Below are 20661 nucleotides of genomic sequence, written 5' to 3'. Positions count from 1 at the left end.
AAGAGCGGTGTGGAATGCGCTGCCTGCCTTGTGCAGCGGAATAAACTCACTGGAGGTGCTCGCCACTGAGCTGCAAGAACAGAGAGCCACCATTGTGGAGAGTGCTGCGGAGACCCGTGCTAGACCAACATATAAACCGTCCCCTTCAGAGACCCGCCCCATTGGCTATGTAGCAGAGGAGAAATGGAGTTTTGCAGAGTCCTGGCTTTGGTGTGGCAAGAAAGGGTGAGTTTGGGGCTAAGAGGCAACAAATTGAGAGGTCTGGCATACCTAGTCACCTAGTCACGTTCCATCACCATGCAATAGTTACTTTTTTCTCCCAGCTCATAAGAATCTTTAGAGACATACTATAAGACCATATTATTCTGTTCCTCACTAAACTTCTCCCTAGATTTAGCAAATATTGCCCATTCCTGCCTGATTGAATCTTTACTATGGTGTTTGCTGTTTTAGATTCCATCTTTACTGTGATGATTGTAAAACACTTTTTTCTCATTTACCAGTCTATCTTCCCTTCCTTCTCCAATGATTTATTTTTATGTTTCTATATTCTTTATGGACTGATGGATTCTCATTTTTTTCAATGGTTTGTAATCGTTATTGTCCTCTTTTGTTTTGGTTCTCAAATAGTTTCAGAATGGGCCAGTGGGAGCCTCTTAAGTTGCCTCCTGTCCTGTCAGTTTTTTTGAACACATCCATAATGCTTATCCTAAGATGTCCTAGGTCCATCTTGTACCTTACCTAGTGTGCCTCAGCCTTGGAATCAGTTTGAGGAGTCTGTCGCTGTCACTAGCTGTGCTGATTGCTACTATGTCTTTGCTTATCAACACATTGGAGATTGTCTTATTGCCTTTTAAAAATTGTTCTAATTTTTTGTTTAACAAAAGTAATGGTGCTTTAAAAATATAACTATACAGATATCTATAAAGAAAAAGTTACCCACAGGTAAACAAGTTTGGAAGTGGTATATATCCTTCCAGACTACGGTTGACCCTTGAGCAATACTGGTTTGGAATGCTCAGGTCCACTTACATGCAGATTGTTCACACACACACACACACACACACACACAGTTGGCTTTCTAGATCCTTGGTTTCTGCATTCTGAGATTCAACTAACCACAGATTAAAGACAGTATTTTTGATCCGAGGTTGAGAATCTGCAGACCTGGAGGCTGTCATGACTGTACATTGTTCTATGCCATCTTATATAACTAACTTGAGCATCCACGGATTTTGGTATCCATGAAGGGTTCTAGAACCAATCTCCTGTGGATACTGAGGGACTATAGTTAAGTTTTGGGGAAGTCAAAAGTTATATGTAGATTTTCAACTGTGGTGGGGGTGGGGGTGGGCGCCTATAACACCCCTGTTCAAAGGTCAACTGTATTTTCTCTACATATGGAAAAAGAGACTTGTGGTGGTTTTTGGTTTTGCTTTTGACTATTATAAGAATTCTGCAAGGTTCACTTTTTTTCTTCACAACATAGTATGGTACTGTTTCTGTGTCAGACTGTAGGAATTTTCATTCCTTTTTGTTAGCCACGTGATTATGTTGATACCATGATTAACCAATGCAATGGATAGACATTCAGGTGGATTCCAGTCTCGCTGCAGTAAATACCTTCATGCACATATTGTCAGGCATTTAGAAATTTTTTTTAATTTAATTATTTTTTATTGAGGTGAAATTCACATTGCGCAAAACTAACCAATTTAAAGCGAACAATTAAGTGGCATTTAGTATATTCACAATGTTTTGCAACCACCTCTTAAATCTAGTTTCAGTTTGCACAGGGGCTTATTGCCCTCATTTTACTGATAATGAAACTGAGGTGCAGAGAAAGTGTGACCACCCAAAGACCACCCAAAGAAGTATGAGGTGGATTTAGATCCTGATATACTGACTTCCGGGGCCATGCTTTCCCCCTGCTCCATCCTGTCTTTGTGCGGCTCTCTGTCAGAAAGAGGGCTGCAGTTATTTTATACACCTAGTTACAGAGGCCACCCTCCCCTTACTGGTACCATCTCCCCTGCACACAAGGTTGTGACCTTGTGCATAGAGAATGGAGAAAGCTGCAGAGGCAGTGCATCTGACTTAGATTCATTTGTGTGTTTTCTTTTTCTTCCTGGTATAAATTGTGACCCAAGAGTTACTTTCGAGAGTTCTGTTCTTTGGCTACCTGAATGGAGTGCAGGCTGTGTTATCTAATACTCGTTACCCATCACTCTCTGGGGCCCATAGACACTGCGGCCTCTGTCAGAGATAATAAATATCTAGGCCAAAGGTTTCTAAAAAAATCTTTGCAGTTGAGCAGAATGTTCAATCAAGATGACAAGGTATTTTCAAGGAATAAATAAAGCACTGATACCTTTCTCCTCATTTCTTCCCTCTTGGTTGCACACACATGATCTGACCCCAGTGGTTAGTCTACTTGGCTGCCCAGCCTCTTCTGGGCCCTTGCTCAGGCTTTGTACTTGCTGCTACCCCACCTCTACCTCTTACTCCACCTGGGGGTACTGGCCAATCCTCAAGGCTCAGCTCAGAAATCACTCTTCATCTCCTTCCTTTCCACTCTTCCCACTTCTGTCTCATTCCATAAGTTCCCAAGTCCTGTCGATCTACTTGCCTGATTCTTCCACAGTTGCTCTCCAGCCCAGTTGCAACTTTCTGGATATGCCACCATCATCTCTGTGTGACAGCCTGCACCTGGTCTCCTGTTCCTACTTTTGCCCTGTTCACTTCCTACCTTGTGTCAGAGGGGTTATAGCATCTTAGTACCCATTCTGGGGGGGTGGGTCAGTGAGCTCTTTGAGGGCACCCCTTATTAGCAGCCCCCCATTATCAAAGACAGTGCCAGTCACAAAGAAGTCACAATACCTTGCTTGAATTACTTCTGGGACAGCCAGAGAAGTTTTGTACCTGGCTGTGTGGGCAACATTTCTGGCCCCAGCAAGCATTTTCATAGCTAGGCCTTTTTATTCACTGACTTCTGTTTCTTTAGGTGAAGTGTAAGACCAAGCATCAGTTTACATTTTTCTCTACAAACATCCCTATGTATAAACCTCAGCTGTGTCAGGGACAGGTGTGTGTGTTTGGTCAGTTCTCTTGTAGGATGTGCTTTACGGGGGAAAATGACATGTCAGGAAGGATCAAGCCTCCGTAGTCTGATTTTTTTCAGAGGCCCAAAGCCTTTTCTTACCCATGTGCCACATACCCTCTGGTGGAAGCAATGTTGATTGACATTAGCAGAGGACTGGTCTGGTCCACAGCTTCAGAGTCCTTCTTGGGGTTATTATAGGGCTGCCTTATGCCTTTTCACCTCTGCCTGGCCCCAGCCTGAATGCTTTGTAGACTTGCAAGGAGCCCACACACCTAAGGTGAGACGCCACAATTCAAAGGCACTGTCCCTACTTGAAAGAAGAAAGCCGTATCATGTTTGCTTAATCACACCTACTTTTTTGCTCAAGTGATGAAGGCAAGGGCATAAAGATGGGCATCTGCTATAAACACGGAGCAGCCCCCTTTACCAGCCCCCTCCTTGCCCTTTTCCTAGGGCAGAGCTTGGTCAAAGACCTCATTTTTGCCCCTGTGCCATCAGAAATTTGCCAGGGCATGTGGTATAGTCTTCTATGTGACTGCCAGGTGGATGGCCGACCAGGAAGAGCCAGGACCAGTGGGAAGCCACAGAACCACTGAAGGCTTCTGTGGGTGTCATGATCCCCTTGAGATGTTGAAGTTAACTGGGGTGCCCAGTCCCCAGTCCCCAAGAGTGGCAGAGGAGGGCATCGTGAAGAGGTCAGATTAGTTCTCCCAGAGTCCCTTCTAGTTCTAAATCCTGGGGAGTTCCAGTAAGGACTCTCATTTCTTTCTCAGTTACATGAACCATCTCCTTGTCCCTTGTGGGCCTAGCAGAGGCAGGCAGGAATAGAAAGGATCCCTTTTTTCTCTCCTGAAATAGCTTCAGCGTTTCCTTGGCTTATCTTAGGTTACCTGTTCCAGAAGCCTCGTGACTGTTCTGCACATTGAGACATTTCCTGTACTGTCATTAACTTTCTGGGCTGTTTGGTTCCTTCCACCAGGTCAAGAGCTCCTTGAGTAAAGCAAGGGACTGAGGCTTTACTTATCTTGCTGTCGTAGGGGGCGGGCCACAAAGGTTTGTGAATGAGCAAGCAAATTAACAGTCCCAGAGAAAGATGGTCTACAAGGGACAGTTAACACCCTCAGCAGTATCTCCCACCCCCTCCTCCCTGACCCTTGTGGTCTTCCCTCATTTGCCTGAGTGTGAATATGTCTCCGTGGTAGTCTGGAAGTTCCCAGGGACCACGGCTGGGGCTCCTCTCCATCCCCAGCCAGACCCTGGTGGGGCCTCAGTGACGGCACTGGAAAGGGGCAACTCTCTTCTCCCAGACTATTCCCTTCACTCCTTTGCCTCCTCTGCATTGAACATTTGGACTGGGGCAGGAGAAAGTAAGGGACCCCTACAGACCAAGGAGAAAGAATGCACTCGTTTATTTCCTGCAGGAAATACTGCTCAGGGAGTAGCCAGCACCTGTGCAGAGGGGCTGTGTTGGTCTTGGGGCCCCTAGCCCTGCAGTGATGGAGGCACTGTTGGCCCCACAGACAGGGCAGGTCCTGGTGGGGGCTGCTGCCCCTTCCTCAGAGCTTCTCTAGGTAGGATCCAGGGACAAAGCCACGCTGCCCATTCCGTTCCACTGTCCACCAGCCATCCTCCCCTTCCAGGATGACCTCCAGGATGTCCCCTGCAGAGATGTCCAGCTCGTCGGAATTCTTGGCAACAGAATAAAGGTTCATCAGGCTGGAGGGTCCTGATGGGAGGATCTGGTCAGGCATCCCCCCACCCCAAGTGGTAAATTCAAGCTTGTCTCCCAGGTTGGCTGGCACTGCAGGGCAAAGCCTCTTGGCTGGGGCAGCCCTTGGAAACAGTTAGGGTGTGGGGTGCCCCATGGGACTTGGCCTCCTGTTTCCCTGCCCCCTGGTTTGTCATTGTAGGCCTCCCATAAGCCTGGGTTTCCCTGCTTCAGCTCCCTGCTGTCTCTTCTCCAACCTGCTCTAGACACAATAGTGACTTTAGTAAGTCAGGGGCCATTTGTGCTAGGCATGCCCAAGCCCAAGGGCATTCTCATAACAGGCTCTCCACACATAGCCTCCTCTCTGCAGGGCAGCTCCTCTGAGCTTCCTCAGCCCTGCTAGCCCATCACAAGCACATCATCTGTCTGGGCTATCCTCCTTGCCAAGGACTGGACTTTGGGAATCAGTGCAGTCCGCCATGCGGCCTGCCCAGCCCTGAGTGGGTGCTTGGCTTCAATCCAGGTAGGTTTAGGGTTTGGCTCTGTACCCCTCACCTCAAAGCAGAGAGCAAATTGGACTCTTTGGGGGTCTTGGCACAGCTGCCCTGTGGCTGTTTGACCTATCTTCTCCCCGTGGACCACAGAAAACCAAACCTGGCATAGCTGAGGAGCTTATTCTGGCTGTGGGTTGTTCTTGGCACCCATGGCCATGGAGAACAGGGCCTTAACCCAAGGGTGCAGAGCCTGACCCTCAGCCCATTTTCTGCAGGTAGCCAAGCTCAGCTTGCCTGCATGTATGCACATGAACACGCACACACATACCCCATACATACAGGCACACACAATGCCCACATTTGCCTGGATATCGTGTGTGTCTGAACAGATTCAGAATGGGTACCAGATAGGCCCTGGTACCCATTCATTAAAATTTGCTAAGTAGATATATGCACAGAGCCTGTCCTAAGAGCTGAGTGCTTTTCTAAGGGCACACACCCCAAGCACACTCACAGTGCATGTATCTACATGTGAAAACACACTTGGGCATTCCTATGCCTTCCTGAGGAGAAGAGAGTGAGAGCCTCACCTGGGCTGTGTAGTCATAGAGCGCCCTGTAGTCCTGGGCTGGCAGGTTGGGGGGTCCTGGTGCCTCCTGCACTGCGACAGTGGTGTAGACACACTCATTCCGATTTGGGGTAGGGGTCACAGTGTCTGTGGAAGCTGAGAACAGAGTGAGGCCTGGAGCCCACCCCTTTCATAGGACACTGTTCCCTGGAGGCCCCGCCTTCGTGAACTATCCCTAGACTTGGTTTAGCCTCTATCCCCCCAACTGTTGGAGGGCTGGTCTGTGCATGTGGAAGTCCTCTCCCTCGCCCCAGGGTCACAATTGTTTCCAGGCCCCACATCACACTCAGTTACCTGCAGAAGCTGTCAAGAGTGTGGTCTTGGGACTCCCATGCAGCAGCCCAGAGAACCTGAGGACAGAGAAGAAAGCCGTTAGGTTCTGCAGGGTGGAGATGTGGCGGGAAGCCCTCAGAACTCCAGGGCTAGGGCCGCCCATAGTCTCTAGGTACACATGTGATTTATGGGGTGCCTCTCAGGCACAAGGGCTCCCAAAGGGTGGTTCAAGTGGCTTTTCCTTCCCAGCAGTGCCCTTTTAGTCTCTCACACTGTAGAACTCCTCTCAGCACTTGTCAGGTCCCTGTTTCAGCCTCTTACCATCCTCTGACCAGCAATGAGCTGCCTCTCAGAGGCTGGGCCACTCATGCCCACTGGGATCACCATCTGCATGGGCCCAGTCAGCCTGCCTCCCTGTGGCCCCACCCTGATCTGGTCAGCCCAGCCACTCCTGGGAGTTCTAGGAGGCAGTGTTGAGCTAATTCACTCCTTCCCCTGTGCCTGGATTAGATCCTGACTGAGCTGGAGTTATGAAGGTTCATTGAATAAAAGAAAAGAACCGAACAAGCAAGAGGCAGACACTGGGAGCCCCTCATAAAGCTGACAGTGCTAAGGGCTACATAAGTAGAGGTTGATAGTACTTACCTGCCTCTGGAAAGGCTGCCTGGCAGGGTCAAGTTTTGAAAGATAGCTTTAACAGACTTTAAAAGCCATCACCAGTGAATGGAGAAGGGGTGCAAATGTGCAGAGGAGGGACTGGACAGGTAGAGGAGTTTGGGGAATGGATTGGACCAATTTAGAAGGTGTGGAAAACAAGATTGTAAAAGGACTGAAGGGCCTTGAGTTCCCTGCAAGGGGCTGGGCCTGTGGGGTGGGAGGGACCATTCCTACAGATAGGAGAATCCAGTATAGCCCCAACCTTCTCCCCGCCCCCCCCCGCCCCCCAGTGTTTGTGGAGCTATGGCCTGGGAGTGGACATGCAGGCCCACCTGGCACACATGAGAAGGTCGTCTGCTAACACAGGCTGTGGAGGTATAGCACCTATGGAATACTCCTGCCCCTTGGACAGTGGCTGGGAGGAGCAGAGCTTGTTGAGGCCTTTGTGTGCCCTGCCTCACTGCCCTGTTTTCCCAGAGTTGTCTATACCTGTGACTCCAATTCCTTCCTTCGCTCACTTCCCAGACATTGCCCCCAGCCCTTCCTCATCCTAACCTGGATTCTGGCTGTTCCTTACAGCAACTTTTCCCACCCCCTCCATCTCCTTCATCTCATGGGACCTCTCTTTTTCTTTCATTTTCATGGGGTACCCCTTTCTGTCCTTTTAAATTTATTTTTCAATTACTGTTGACATACATTACTATATTAGTTTCAGGTGTACAACATAGGGATTAGACATTTACATGCCTTATGAAGTGATCACCGTGATAAGTCTAGTACCTATCTGCCACCATACATAGTTGTTATAATATTGACTATATTACCTATGCTCTAATTGACATCCTCGCAACTATTTTTATAACTGACAATTTGTACTTCTTAATCTCTTTACCTTTTTCACTGACCCTTCCAACCCCCCTTCCCATCAGGTGACCATTAATTTGTTCTCTGTATCTGTGAGTTTTTTTGTTTTGTCTGGTCATTTATTTCGTTGTTTAGCTTCCACATATAAGTGAAATCATACAGTATTTATCTTTCTCTGACTTATTTCATTTAGAATAATACTCTCTAGGTCCATCTTGCAAATGGCAAGATTTCATTCTTTTTTACAGCTGAATAATATTCCATTTATATATGTGTACCACATCTTCCTTTTCCATTCATTTATCAATGGACACAAAGGTTGCATCCATAACTTGGCTATTGTAAATAATGCTGCAATGAACATAGAAGTACGTGCATCTTTTCATATTAATGTTTTTGAGTTTCTTTGGATAAATACCCAGAAGAAGAATTCCTGGGTCATATGATAGTTCTCTTTTTAATTTTTTGAGGAACCTCCATATTGTTTTCCATGGTGGTTGTACCCATTTACAATCCTACCAATAGTGCACAAGGGTACCCTTTTTTCCATATCCTCACCAACACTTGTTTGTTGATTTATTGATAATAGCCATTTTGACAGGTGTGAGGTAATATCTCATTGTGATTTTGATTTGCAATTTCCTGAGTATCTTTTCATATGTCTGTTGACTATCTGTATATTCTCTTTGGAAAATGTTTTTTCAGGTCCTCTGCCCTTTCTAAAATTAGATTGTTTGTCTTTTCAGTGTTAAGTAGTATCAATCCTTTATATATTTTGGATATTAACCCCTTATTCAATGTATTATTAGTGAATATCTTCTCCCATTCAATAGGTTGTCTTTTCTTTTTGTTGATGTGCAAAAACGTTTTAGTTTGATGTAGTCCCACTTGTTTATTTTTGTTTTTGTTGTCATTGCCCTAGGAGACATATCCAAAAAAAAATATTGCTAAGATCAATATCAAAGAGTTTACTGCCTATGTTTTCTTCTAGTTTTAGTTTCAGGTCTTACATTTAAGTCTTTAACCCATTTTGAATTTATTTTTGTATATGGTGTTAAGAAAGTGGTCTAATTTCTTTCTTTTTTTTCCCCCAACACCATTTCTTGAACAGACCACATAGTATATTCTTGTCTCCTTTGTCATAGACTAATTGGCCATATATGAGTGGGTTTATTTCTGGGCTCTCCATTCTGTTCCATTGATCTATGTGTCTAATTTTATGCTAGTACCATGCTGTTTTGACTATTATAGTCTTATAGTATAGTTTGAAATCAAGGAGCTTGATACCTCCAACTTTGTTCTTCTTTCTCAAAATTCTTTTGGCTATTTGGGGTCTTTTGTGGTCCCATATAAATTTTAGGATTATTTTTTCTAGTTTTGTGAAAAATGCCATTGGAGTTTTGATAAGGATTGCATTGAATCTATAAATTGCTATAAATTGAGTAGCATGTACATTTTAATGGTGTTAATTCTTTTTATCCATGAGCATGGTACATCTTTCCATTTATTTGTATCTTCTTCAATGTCTTACAGTTTTTTGAATACAGATATTTTACTTCCTTGGTTAAATTTATTCCTAGGTATTTTATTCTTCTTGATAACAATTGTGTATGGGATCGTTTTCTTAATTTCTTCTGATAGTTCATTATTGGTGTACAAAATGCAACCAATTCTGAAAATTAATATTGCATCCTGCTACTTTACTGAATTTGTTTATTAATTCTGGTAGTTTTTTGGTGGAATCTTTAGGTTCCACTCTATATAGTATCATGCCATCTGCAAATGACAGTTTTACTTCTTCCTTTCCAATTTGGATGCCTTTTATTTCTTTTTCTTTTCTGATTGCTGTGGCTAGGAATTCCAATGCTATCTTCAGTGACAGTGTGAGAGTGGGCATCCTTGTCTTGTTTCTTTTCTGTCCTTTCTTGACACTGTCCCAGGTGAGATTTTCATCCAGTTGTTTAAATGACCACCTGTGCTGGGATCCAGGTTCTCACTAGGGGTGCAGGGAGGCCTGAGTCCCTCAGGATTTTGGTAACATTGTGATAGTGTGAGCGTCCTCCTCTTGCTGTCATTGCTTTCTCAAGGTTCTCAGAGGGGTGTGCTGTGCTCCCTGCTCTGAGTGGCAGTGGTTTTTATGAGCCTTTGTTTCCTGGAGGTGTCCTGTAGGGAGATTCTAGGGGCTTCTGAGGTCTTAGAAATGAGCTGTCCTCAGAGAGCTGGGAGCTTCATTGACCCCCACCTTTTGCCCACTTCCCAAAGGCAGGACCTCCTCTATACAAGGTTGGATGGAGAGAGGAGGTCATGGGGGACCTCAGGGTGGGGATTGGGCTTAGGCATCACTTGAAACCCTGGGTGTTTCTTGATGCCCAGAGACAGGGCATATGATCCCCTTCAGGACCTGGCTGCTGGAGCAGGGAGCTCCCTGAGCAGGCTAAGGCACCCCTAATGAGCAGTCACCATTGTCACCCAATGCCTAAAGCAGGAGGGTTCTTTGGTTCTGAGTCTGACCCCAACACTCATGGGCCCAGGACCTAGAGAAAGTGAGTGATTGTGCAAGTGATGCACTGAGGCGTGGCACTAAGACCCAACCACAGCTAGGCCAAAGAAGGACTCCTGAAAAGCATGGAGAATTCTCTAGGAGTACTGGCTGTAGGGCCTGATCCTATGCCCTCATCCTGCACCAGAGGGAGTGTCACCACTGCAGCCTGACAGTCCAGGGCACCAACTCAGGATAGCAGCAGGGCTCAAGAGACAAGTAATCCAGCCTAGGGCTGGATTAGGGCCACCCAGGAGTTTTGAGCATTCTCTAGTGAATAAGTGGGGTATGATAATTTGTTTAATGCCTGAATCCTCTTGGGCTGATGATGTCATGAGGCCAGGTTGAGCGTGTGTTGTCCCCAAAGAGTGCTCAGCACCCGAACATGGCACCAAGAACACAATAAGTGCTTAATAAATATATGTGGAACAGCCAGTTGCAGGAGGTGAGGCTAGACCTGCTTGCTGCCCTTCCACCCCACCCCACCTCTGTGTCCTAGTGGGGTCTCACCTTTTTATCATGCCACAGGATGGTTGTATGCCAGGACTACTGGTTGATAGGGCGACCTCCCGATCGTAGTAGTTTTGGTAGGGCACCGGAGCTGTGGAGAGCAAGCTTGTGAGGCCCAGAGTGGCTGAGGACAGGGAAAATAGGACTTATGCCACCTGATTACCCCAACTAGTCCCCATCCAGAGACCCAGACTGGGGACCTACTTTCTCATTCTGACCTTGATGCTTGGGGAGATGGCCTCTCTCACTTCCATGCAAGATCCAACTTTGGACACTGTGGACTTATAATTTAATGGGACCAAACAGCTTGGGATGGGGGCTCTGAGGAGGCCCTCCACCTCCATTTGCCCTTCTGAGTGTTACAGTGTTATCAAGCTCTCTTCATCTGCCTCAGAAGAGGGAGCAGGCCAGGAAACCAGCCAGGGGACCATATTGTTCTTCCCTAGGGTCTGGCCACATCTCCTCCACCTAGAAGGGATCTGTGGGCCACTCCAGCCTTGACTTGGCAGTTGAGGCTTAGAGAACGAGGGCCAGGCCTCCTAGGGATGGATAGGTCTGGACCCAGAGGCTGTGCCGCCTGCAGGCTGGGCCTCACCTGGGGGCTCCGTGCCCGTGCTCCTGGACTGGATGAAGCTGTCGATGTCGGATTCCACACTGCAACCTTCCAGTGTCACCCGCACCTCCTCATAGAACTAGGAGAAGGAAAGAGCAGAGGCTGAGAGGCCAGGCCTTTCCTCAATGCTCACCCTTGTCAAAGCCCTGCCCCTCTATGGGTCTGAACTCTGGCCAGGGGTTCACACCCCACCAGCCTCCTCACAGGCCTTGTATGCACAGCTCAGTGGCTGTGTTCAGGGGCTCTTGGGGTATAACTTCCTAAGGATTCAGAGCCCTGGCTGACAGTGTCTCTTGGTTCCTAAACACCTTGTATGCACAAGGTCCCATGCAAGGGACTTCACTCACTCTTGTCCTCTGCAGTAGACTCTATTTTCCCCATTTTATAAATGGGAAAATTCAGAGATGGAAAGTAACTTGCCCAATGTCACAGAGCAAGAATTTAGTGTGGCCAGGCTTTGGTTCCAGTATGGCAGGATCCAGAGCCCACTCTCCTTTCTCTGCCACAAGGAGGCCACCAGGTGGGCTCAAGTTGTTTGGTGGAACAGGGTGGGAAACCCAAAATCCTAAAGCCTCCAGGTAGAGGGGTAAGGCAAGGAACAGCAACAAGCTTTGGGGAGTCAGGGCTGCCTTAGGAGAGAGCTCATGGTTTGGGGGCTTTATTAAAGGGGTCAGAGACCGCAGTGGGGAGGTGGTGGCCCCTCTCTGTTGGGTAGGATCCACCCCAATTACCCAGCATATAGAGCTCAGTAAGGGAACCAGGACACCCCAGAGATGTCTGGGGAACAGAGGAAGGACTAAACCATAGCTCTTGCAAATGCCAGGCCTGGAGCAGAGCAGCCCAGGGTCTTCCAGCCTCTCTGCATATCTTGGAGGGGCTACGTCCAGCTTCCTTTCTGACTCTGGCATAGGGAGCATGTACTCTGAGAGCAGAGCTAAGACCCTGGAATAGGGTTAAGCAAAGAAGGAAGATGCCAGAGTAACCACAGAAGCATAGTCTTCCGGGCAGAGAGGCTGTGGCCCTGTGTGGTACTGAGCTCCCTGTCCTTGGGGCCTTGGGGACAGAAGCTGAGGCCTGAGGTATTTGTTGACAGGCTCAGATGGACCTGGGCATGCTGTTACCTAGAAGTTGCCCTCTCTTCATGTCCCTCCTCCAGCCAGCTCACTCCCTATCCCTTCCTGCCCTTGGCCCCTACCTCATCATCCTTGACGCATTGCATGGAGAGCTGGTTGCAGTGTACCCACAGGGCATTGCGGAGGATGGTCAGCCTGTCAAACTCTTGCAGCTGGAAGGCCTGGGTGTGTGGGGGTGGGGGTGAGAAATGTATAAGTTACTACAGGGCTAGGCCAGGCTGGGCCTCACTCACAGCTCAGCTGGAGCTGGCAAGCCAGACCCCTGACTGCTGAAAGCTAAGTCTAAAGGGTCTCTTTCTGGGGGTCCCCATCCCCACCTCTGCTAGCATTTGAGGCTTCTAGAAGGGAGGTTGAGCTGCCTATGGGGTTCTTGCCCTTACCCTCCTTCCAGGCCCCACCACACACTGGAAAGGCCCTGGGAGGATGTTGTGAGAGGAACATAGGACCTGGATACCTGAGCCCTGTCTCCCAGGTCCTGCTCATCAGCAAGGCCTAGGGAAGCTATGGCTTTTGTCTGAACCTCAGTTTTGACTTTAGCAAAAAAGGGATGAAGGATGCCTGCTTGAAACAAAGGGACCCAGAGCACAAAGTCAGGTGGTAAGCTCCCTGGGAGCAGGGGCCCAGCATGGGGCCTAGAGAGTCAGTGCATGAGTGAATGAATGAAGGAATGAGGCCTTTCCCCCACCCCATTGCCTCATGTTTCTCCATGAAGTGCCTGGAGTAGGGATGGATGTATTTCCCACTTTGCAGCTGGGGAAACTGAAGCCTAGGGTCACTCACCTCACAGGTAGTCCGGTGCTCCTGTTCCCATTCACCCCGCACCTTCTCTAGCTGCTCTATGTTCTGCCTGTACACCCGCTCTGGAAGCACAAGTGGACCTCAGGGAGGCTGGTGGCCTGGATACCTTCCTCCACCACCCACCACTTTGCTCCTGCAATACCCCTGACCAGAGTGCCTTCTTTCCCAGAAAGACCTGCCCTGGTTTCTGGTACCACATCTGGACACTTGTCAGGGCCATCCATTCTGGCACTACTCCTTTTGGGGTAAATCTTAGCTCCCCACTGTGCTCTGAGCTGCCCAAGGCTGAAGTAGAGACCATACACCTAAAATCAGAGTCCAGGCCTCTCATCGTTCCTGAATCCCACCCTCTTATTTTCCAGATGGGAAACAGGCTTGGGGAAGGCAGCTCTGAAGAAAGGGTGGAGGAGAGTGTAACTGTTGGGCTGGGAACCCAGCAGGTTTGACCATGACCTCTGTCCCTAGAACTCTGGAGTTCACCTGTCCCCCAGCCATGGGAGCAGCTGAGTCCGGGGAAAGGCATAGCAGAAGGGAGAGCCTTCCCAGGAGAGGGGTAGGGTGAGTTCTCTGTCCTAGAAATATGCCAGCAGAAACAAGGGATGTTGGGAGTTCTGGCATTGAGTGAAGGATAGAGGAGACAGGCCCAGGGGTGGGTGTGTGTGTGTGTGTGGTGTGTGTGTGTGTGTGTGTGTATGAGAGAGAGAGAGAGAGAGAGAGAGAGAGAGAGAGAGAGAGAGAGAGAGAGAATGAGAGAACATGAATGTTTTTACTTGCATAAGTATGGAAGTGAGAATGACAAGCTTATGAGACTGTATAGTCAGGTATGAGTGTGTATGTCCCCAGGATAGATGTCCAGGCCACCATCCAGATCTGAGGAGGCAGGCAGGCCACGTACCTGCCTCCAAGGCCGATTCTTTGCACTGCTTAGCTTTGTTCTGGCTCTGAAGAGACAAAGGGAAAGCGGTGCTGAGCCCCTGCCCCAGAGGCCACCTGGCCCCAGCTCTGGGCCCCCAGCCTCCCTGGGTGATTCTGAAGTGCCTCTGTCACACTTCTCCCTGGCCACCAAGGAGGATACTCAAGAGTCAACTGTGAGCAAGTTCCATCATTTACTCCAGCCTCACCTCACGATGGACCATAATAAAAAAGTTTCCAATTAAAAAAAAAAAAAAAGAATAAAAACAGAAACCTGCATCCTATGTAAATACACATGAAAACTAGATGTCAAGACCTAGAGGGAGGAATACAGACCAGGGACCAGGCCCTGAGGCTTCATGTGGCTGGTTCTGAACCCACTGGCCTCAGGACTTGGGCTCTGCCCTCTCAACTTGCTGTCCTCAATTCATCCCCAGGCCGCCGCCCTCTCTGGGCGTGTGCAATGGGTAAAATATGCTCTTGGGCCCTGGTGGCATAGAGTCCAGAGTAGTCAAAAGCTTGGTCTCTAGACCACCTGGGTTTGGATCCTTTCTCTGTTGCTTCTTGGCTCTGAGACCTTAGACAAGTCACTCACCATCACTGGGCCTCAGTTTCTTCTCTGTGACATAGGTTTATGAGCCCTTCTCCAAGGGTTGTGTGAGGGTTAGCATCTGCTCTCATTGCCCTGTGAGCTCGGGGCCTGGGTGGGCCACAGTGGGCCTGCTTTGAGGAATGGGTCCTTGGGTGCAGCCTGGAGATGGCAAAAGGGGTAAAGCTGACCCTGTCTGTCCATGCCCTGAGGTTCTAGGAAACCCATTTCACAGATTGGAAGATGAGGTTCAGAGAGCGGTGAGCAGCTAGCATGTCCCAGATGCACACCTTTCTTGGGGGTGTCTGCAGGACCCTTCTCCTGCCTCCCCCGCCCTGCCCCAGCACTGGGTGGCAGCACTGGGTGACAGCATATGGCCTCAGTGGCCCTACGCACCTTCTCCACCTGCTTCTGTTGGCCATTGGCACTAACGCGCTCGAAGGCCTGCTCAGCATCGTCTGCGTCCCGACACTTCTGCTCATATGTCTTCTTGGACTGGGGGTGTGGAGGAACGTGACTTGGGGGTGCGGAGGAACATGACTCCTTGAGCCTGGCCTCCCTTCTCCCTGTTGGGAGCTGTGGGTGGAGTGGGGGCCTCCTCACCAGGGACAGAGATTTGGAGGTCTCGAATGGGGAGGAAGAAGAGGGTTTTGTTCCCGGGCCTCTTCCCGCTGGGGATGGTATAGCCCTGCCCACGGCCCCAGCCTCTCCAAACGTGTGGTTGCATCAAAGGTGTGAGACCCTGGGTCTCAGTTTCCCCAGCTTCAAGTCTCTGAAAATACCATGTATCTTCATGATGCTAGCCTCTGCACATATTGTCCACTCTTGTGGAAGCTTTTTTTCTCCTCACCCTGTGTCCTAGGGGACACAGCTCAGGGGCCCCTTCTCCCACTACCCTTCAATTCCTCAGCTGACAGCATGGATCACCCTGTGGGCCACTGTCTGGGACTGACCGCCTGCCCACGGGCCTATCCATGTGGGGCTTTGGCATCCAGTGCAGCCCTGATCACCTGAGAGGCTGCTGCATGTGTTGCTAGATGAAGATCTGAACAAGCCCTGTCCCAGGGGCCCATCCCAGGTTTCCTGGGGTCCACTACCCTCGAGACCCAAGAGCCTTGCACTCACCTCCATGGCCTTCTTGTAGAGTGACAGCTTGCTTTTCTGGACACGGTCCATGACGGCCTCATACTACAGGGGACATGGGGCTCTTAGTGGGAGACTGTGGCCTCTGGATGCTCCCCTAGGCCAAGTGGATGGGATTTCCCTGGGATGAGGCACAGCATCCTCTCCTGGCTCTGAAGAGGGTGGTGACAAAAGGCACTCCCTCTCTCACGGCCTGCTCTTTCACAATTATTGCTCAGAACAGAAAGCTAGAGAAGCCCAGGGCATGGGTATGCCCATTGTGTCCTCTTATTGGCTGCAGACTTGGACTTGGTCTCTAGCTGGAGAATACCCAACCTATGTGCATGTGCACACACAGTTCTTCACTCACAGCCTCTGTACCTGTGAAGCTGTCACACACCATGTATACACTTTGGCACACACATGCACACAAAGTTCCACATGACACATGCAGAAGTGCACACTAATAGGCTCTCACACTCACTGCTCCCACCTGCACACATAGGCTTCACCTACATACTATGCACAAGTATACACAAGCACAATCCCATGATGGCCCCCATTGCATAGCCACGGGCCTATTTGCACAGGTGAACACACATACACTTAACTTAGTCATGGCCACACATGAACACATGGGCCATTGCACCCTCACCTCACCTCCCAGGCTCCTTATTCAGATAGAAAGGATGAAACTCAGCCTGGACAGAGATTGAGAATGAGCTATGAGAAGAATTGGAAATAAAAATCTCATGTTGGGGCTGGAGTCAGTTTGTGCCTGGGGTCACAGTGGGGCTTGTGCTAGGCAAGCCACCTGGTCACACATAAAACACTGAGACACATGCACATGCTCATAGGCATGCACGCATGTGTGCCCATGTTCTACACACACAGACTTGCATAGACATGCTCAGGCAAGCTTCCTTGCACACTATATCATAGCCTGCTTGTGGGGCTGCTGGCTGACCTGGGGAAGGTGTTGCTCTGTCCCAAACAACTTTTGCAGACATCGTGGCAAGTCCTTGCTCAGAGAGATCACCTGCTCCAGCACCTCAAGGCTGGGCAGGCTTCTGGGGCTGGCTCTGGGGACCTACTTTCTGCTCAGGAACCTTAATTTAGAATTCAGAAAGTCCAAGACCCTGGCTGACCAGATAGGCAGACAGCTGAGTTTCTGTGGTCAGAGCCACTAAATGGAGCTGGTGCCATGTCTGAAGACTGAGGGGCCACTGCTTCTGGGCTGGATCACCCAAAACTTGGGAAGTGGATATGTGTCCCATCCTGCAAGAGGGAAGCTGAGGCACAGAGAAGGGATGCAGCTTGACCAGGACAACCAGGAACAACCTGGCCCCAGCCATGAGCTGGCACCTTCTTCTCCTTCACAGCTCAGTTGTGTGGACTCTTCCATTTTTGATTCTTAAGATAGTTTATAATAATCTTTCTCCAAGCAAGAAGTATTTCTGTGTGCTGGCCTCTTCCTCCCTGGTCAGGGTATATCCTCATCACTAAGACCCTGACAGGCTAAGCATGTATGCCCATCTGTCCTCCCAGTGGGCCACATGCTCAGCCCATCAGAGTGTCGGCTTAGGAGGGGACCCTGGGACACAGAGGTCACCAAGCCCACTTCCCAGCCCACCACTGCAGCTTCTTTGACAAGTAGCCTCCAATCTCTGCTTGCATACCTCCCATGATAGGAACCTCACTTCTTTTCCACGTAGTCCCTCCATCTAGGGATAGCCTATGCATGGGTGAGAAGTATCTTTGGATGCTGAGGTAAGCCTGACACCCTTCTCACTCCCGGCAGGCTCTGTCCCCTAACCTCAGGCAGCCCTGCAGAGTGGCTACAGTCACTGGCTCTGGCCTGCCTTTCTCCGGACAAACAGCCCATATACTTGGTCTCAGGACCAGTTTCTAGTGACTCCCCAACTGAGGTTGCTTCCTTTGGAAGTACCCCCAGGCTGTCACTGCCCTCTGCAGTCTACTTCTGTAGGATGGTCAACAAGACCCATGTCTTCCCCTCTTCCTGGCGTGAGATGGCTTAGGAGGGCTCCCAAGAGCTGAGCCCTTCCCTCACCCCCAAGCTTGGGTGCTGCTCCCCACCCTCTATTGGCTCTGTCCGGAGGATCCATCTCCCACCACCTCCATAGCAATGGAGGCCACTTCCCACTTAGGGTCTTGGTGATGGGGGTGCTCCCTAGCATTCGCTTTACCTTCTTCCTCTGTTCCTTCTGCCTCTCTCGGAATTCCTCGAGGCTGCGCAGCTCTTCACGCAGAGTCAGGGCCAACTGGATGTGGGAGCTGCCCACGTCCTCCATTTCTGGGGGCGGAGTATGGGCATCAGTCTCTTACATCAGACCTGATGGGCTTCAGCCATCCACACACTCACCCCACCCAGGCTAGTGTCTATTGCCCCAAATCCTCTTCCAGTCCTGCAGGCCTGAGCTCCTCTCTTGGCCAGAATCCATCCACCTCTGTTTATGTTCCCAGAAGTTCCTGTCACCTTGCAGCCCGGAGTGAGGGAGAGTCGGGACTTACGGTGCTTCAGGGAGTCAAAGGAGGCCCTCAGGGAGCTACAAAACAGAGAGGCTAGGGTCAGCAGGAGGGGAGGACAGCAGAACCTGGAGTCTCAGTTGGCCCCAGGGACTTACATTTTGGCAGGCGGGCCTATGTCGCACGTGCGTGCGCACGCGCGCATGCGCACACACACGCACGCGCGTGCATCCGCTGCCTGGTCCTCACCTCCTTTTGGATCTAACATCTCACGGATACCTCAGACTCTGAGTATATAAAACTGGACTCAACACCCCACAAACCTGCTCCTCCTGCAGGGCTCCCCTCTCAGCAAAGGCACCACCATCTACCTGGTTATACACAACAGAATGCAGAATGACTTTGGCTCCACCCTCTTCCTCCTCCTGCACTACCTTCTAGATGTCCTAACTGCCCACCTCTCACTGCCACCACCCTAGCCACTGCCTTGTCATCTCCATCCCTCCAGCTTTCCACCTGTTACCCATTTTCTCTGTCCCGTGCCCCACGTCACCTGGGTACCCGCTGGCTCCTTCCATATGTGTTGTTCCTTCTTGCCTCAGGGCCTTTGCACATGATAATTCCCTATGCAGCTTCTTTGCCTAGCTTCTTCCGTCCCTTCTGAACACTTGTTCCTGTTGTCACCTTGGACTGATGTTTTGATTATCTGTCACCTCACTGAACTGTAGGCCCACTGAACAGGGACAATGCCTGGTTCTCCTTATTACCCCCAGGCTTATAGGCCAGAGCAACAAACTCATTCCCGGGTTTTCCCCCTATGCCATTCAGAGGAACTGTCACCAACATCTCCCTGAAGTCTATCCTTATGTGTCTCCATTGTATGTCAAGGACAGGGACCCCAAGCAGGTCTCTCTACTCTCTGCTATCAGTCACTGGTGTGCTTGTGTAACTCATTCTGTTGCCCTTTTTGACTTGACTCTCAGGATGCTCAGCCTGGAATTCTGTGCTCAAACATAGTCTATATTTCCAGTGTAAGTATCTCCTTCTGTACTCTCCCTACCACATGCCATGTACCACCTCAGTTCCCTGCTTTGGCCTCCCTACCTGCTGCCCACCCGCTGGCCAGGAGGCTGCTGTCTCCCAGCCGACAGGAGTGGCTCCTCTCGCTTCCCTGGGGATGAGGCAGGGATGTGAGAGTATAAGAGTTTAAATCCATGCCCCTTGGGGGCCTGTTCTTGCTCCATGTAACTGCAGAGGGGTTCACAGGAAGTTGGCTCCAGCTCTGCCCACCTCAAAACCCCTTAATTTCCCAAACTCCTGCCCTGTGCAGCTTCTGGGAGCATGTGGTACCCCAGCATTCTACCTGGGGCAGGATGAGCAAGAGGGGAGGCAGTGACAGCTTTCTGGGGGAGGTGGTGTTTTAGCCACACCTTGAAGTGTGGGTAGCACTGGGCAGGGGACAAATGGGGGCAACAGCCAGAGCAAAGTTTCGAAGGGAGAGTCAAGGTAAGCTTTCTGCAGGGCTGGATGTGTGGTTTAAGGAATATCAATACGCCCCCTCCACCTACCTAATGCTGTCTTTAAAATGTATTGAAAGGGCTGATGGGGATTGAAAGTGGATCTCTCTAGTTTGGGGACAGAGTCTTATTTGTGAATTCTCTATTGCAGGTGGGAATAACCTCCTTTTACTATATGTGGCTGAGCCTCCAGGCCTGAGTGAGGTTTCTGGCTACTCTTTGTGGGAAGAGTGAATGACAGCCTGGAATGCTTCCATGTTGTGGGCACTTGAGGGGGTGTATTTGGGGTCGGCACCTCTGAGAAAGGTGGCCAAATACAGCCCCTCAAGTGCCCACAACATGGAAGCATTCCAGGCCGTCATTCACTCTTCCCACAAAGATCAGGGGTGATGTAGAAATGCTGCATCTTCAGGCAGCGGAGTCCCACTCACTGCTCTCACTGGACTATTTCTGGGGTCACTTATCTGCCAACTTTTGTCTTCTCTGTTTGCCCCCACCCTCAAACTTCTGCCTGCCCTCCAATTGGCTGAGAATAAGCCCCCTGCAGGATCTGAGAGGCTTGGTCATGGGGAGGCCGGGGGCTTGCCCAACCAGAGGATGGGCTCTGTAGGAGGAAGTGCCAGCCTCTACAATGAACGGCCAGGCCACCTTTCTCAGAGGTGCTGACCCCAAATACACCCCCTCAAGTGCCCACAACATGGAAGCATTCCAGGC

At 49.9% G+C, this 20661-nt stretch overlaps 1 protein-coding gene across 2 annotated transcripts in view; it reads right to left on the bottom strand.

The window, feature by feature from the left end:
* Positions 1-4493: 4493 nt before the first annotated feature.
* The window catches only part of PSTPIP1 (proline-serine-threonine phosphatase interacting protein 1), a 37903-nt gene continuing 21735 nt past the window's right edge, over positions 4494-20661 (bottom strand). The window contains exons 4-15 of one of the 2 annotated variants that reach the window (XM_006922587.2): positions 18476-18510; positions 18151-18257; positions 15947-16009; positions 15218-15316; positions 14216-14261; positions 13303-13382; positions 12585-12683; positions 11372-11468; positions 10777-10867; positions 6228-6283; positions 5896-6029; positions 4494-4791 (exon numbers count right to left, since the gene is read on the bottom strand). In XM_006922587.2, coding sequence (XP_006922649.1) covers positions 4660-4791; positions 5896-6029; positions 6228-6283; positions 10777-10867; positions 11372-11468; positions 12585-12683; positions 13303-13382; positions 14216-14261; positions 15218-15316; positions 15947-16009; positions 18151-18257; positions 18476-18510 — 1039 coding nt within the window. In that variant the 3' untranslated portion in view covers positions 4494-4659. The remainder of the gene's footprint in view (positions 4792-5895; positions 6030-6227; positions 6284-10776; positions 10868-11371; positions 11469-12584; positions 12684-13302; positions 13383-14215; positions 14262-15217; positions 15317-15946; positions 16010-18150; positions 18258-18475; positions 18511-20661) is intronic. The other variant, XM_006922588.2, reaches the window with a different exon arrangement.

Source organism: Pteropus alecto, unplaced genomic scaffold (genome assembly GCF_000325575.1).
Source record: "Pteropus alecto unplaced genomic scaffold, ASM32557v1 scaffold38, whole genome shotgun sequence".
Classification (NCBI taxonomy): Eukaryota; Metazoa; Chordata; class Mammalia; order Chiroptera; family Pteropodidae; genus Pteropus; species Pteropus alecto.
The sequence above is the reverse complement of the archived record's forward strand: the minus strand, read 5'-3'. Positions and strand labels throughout refer to the sequence as shown.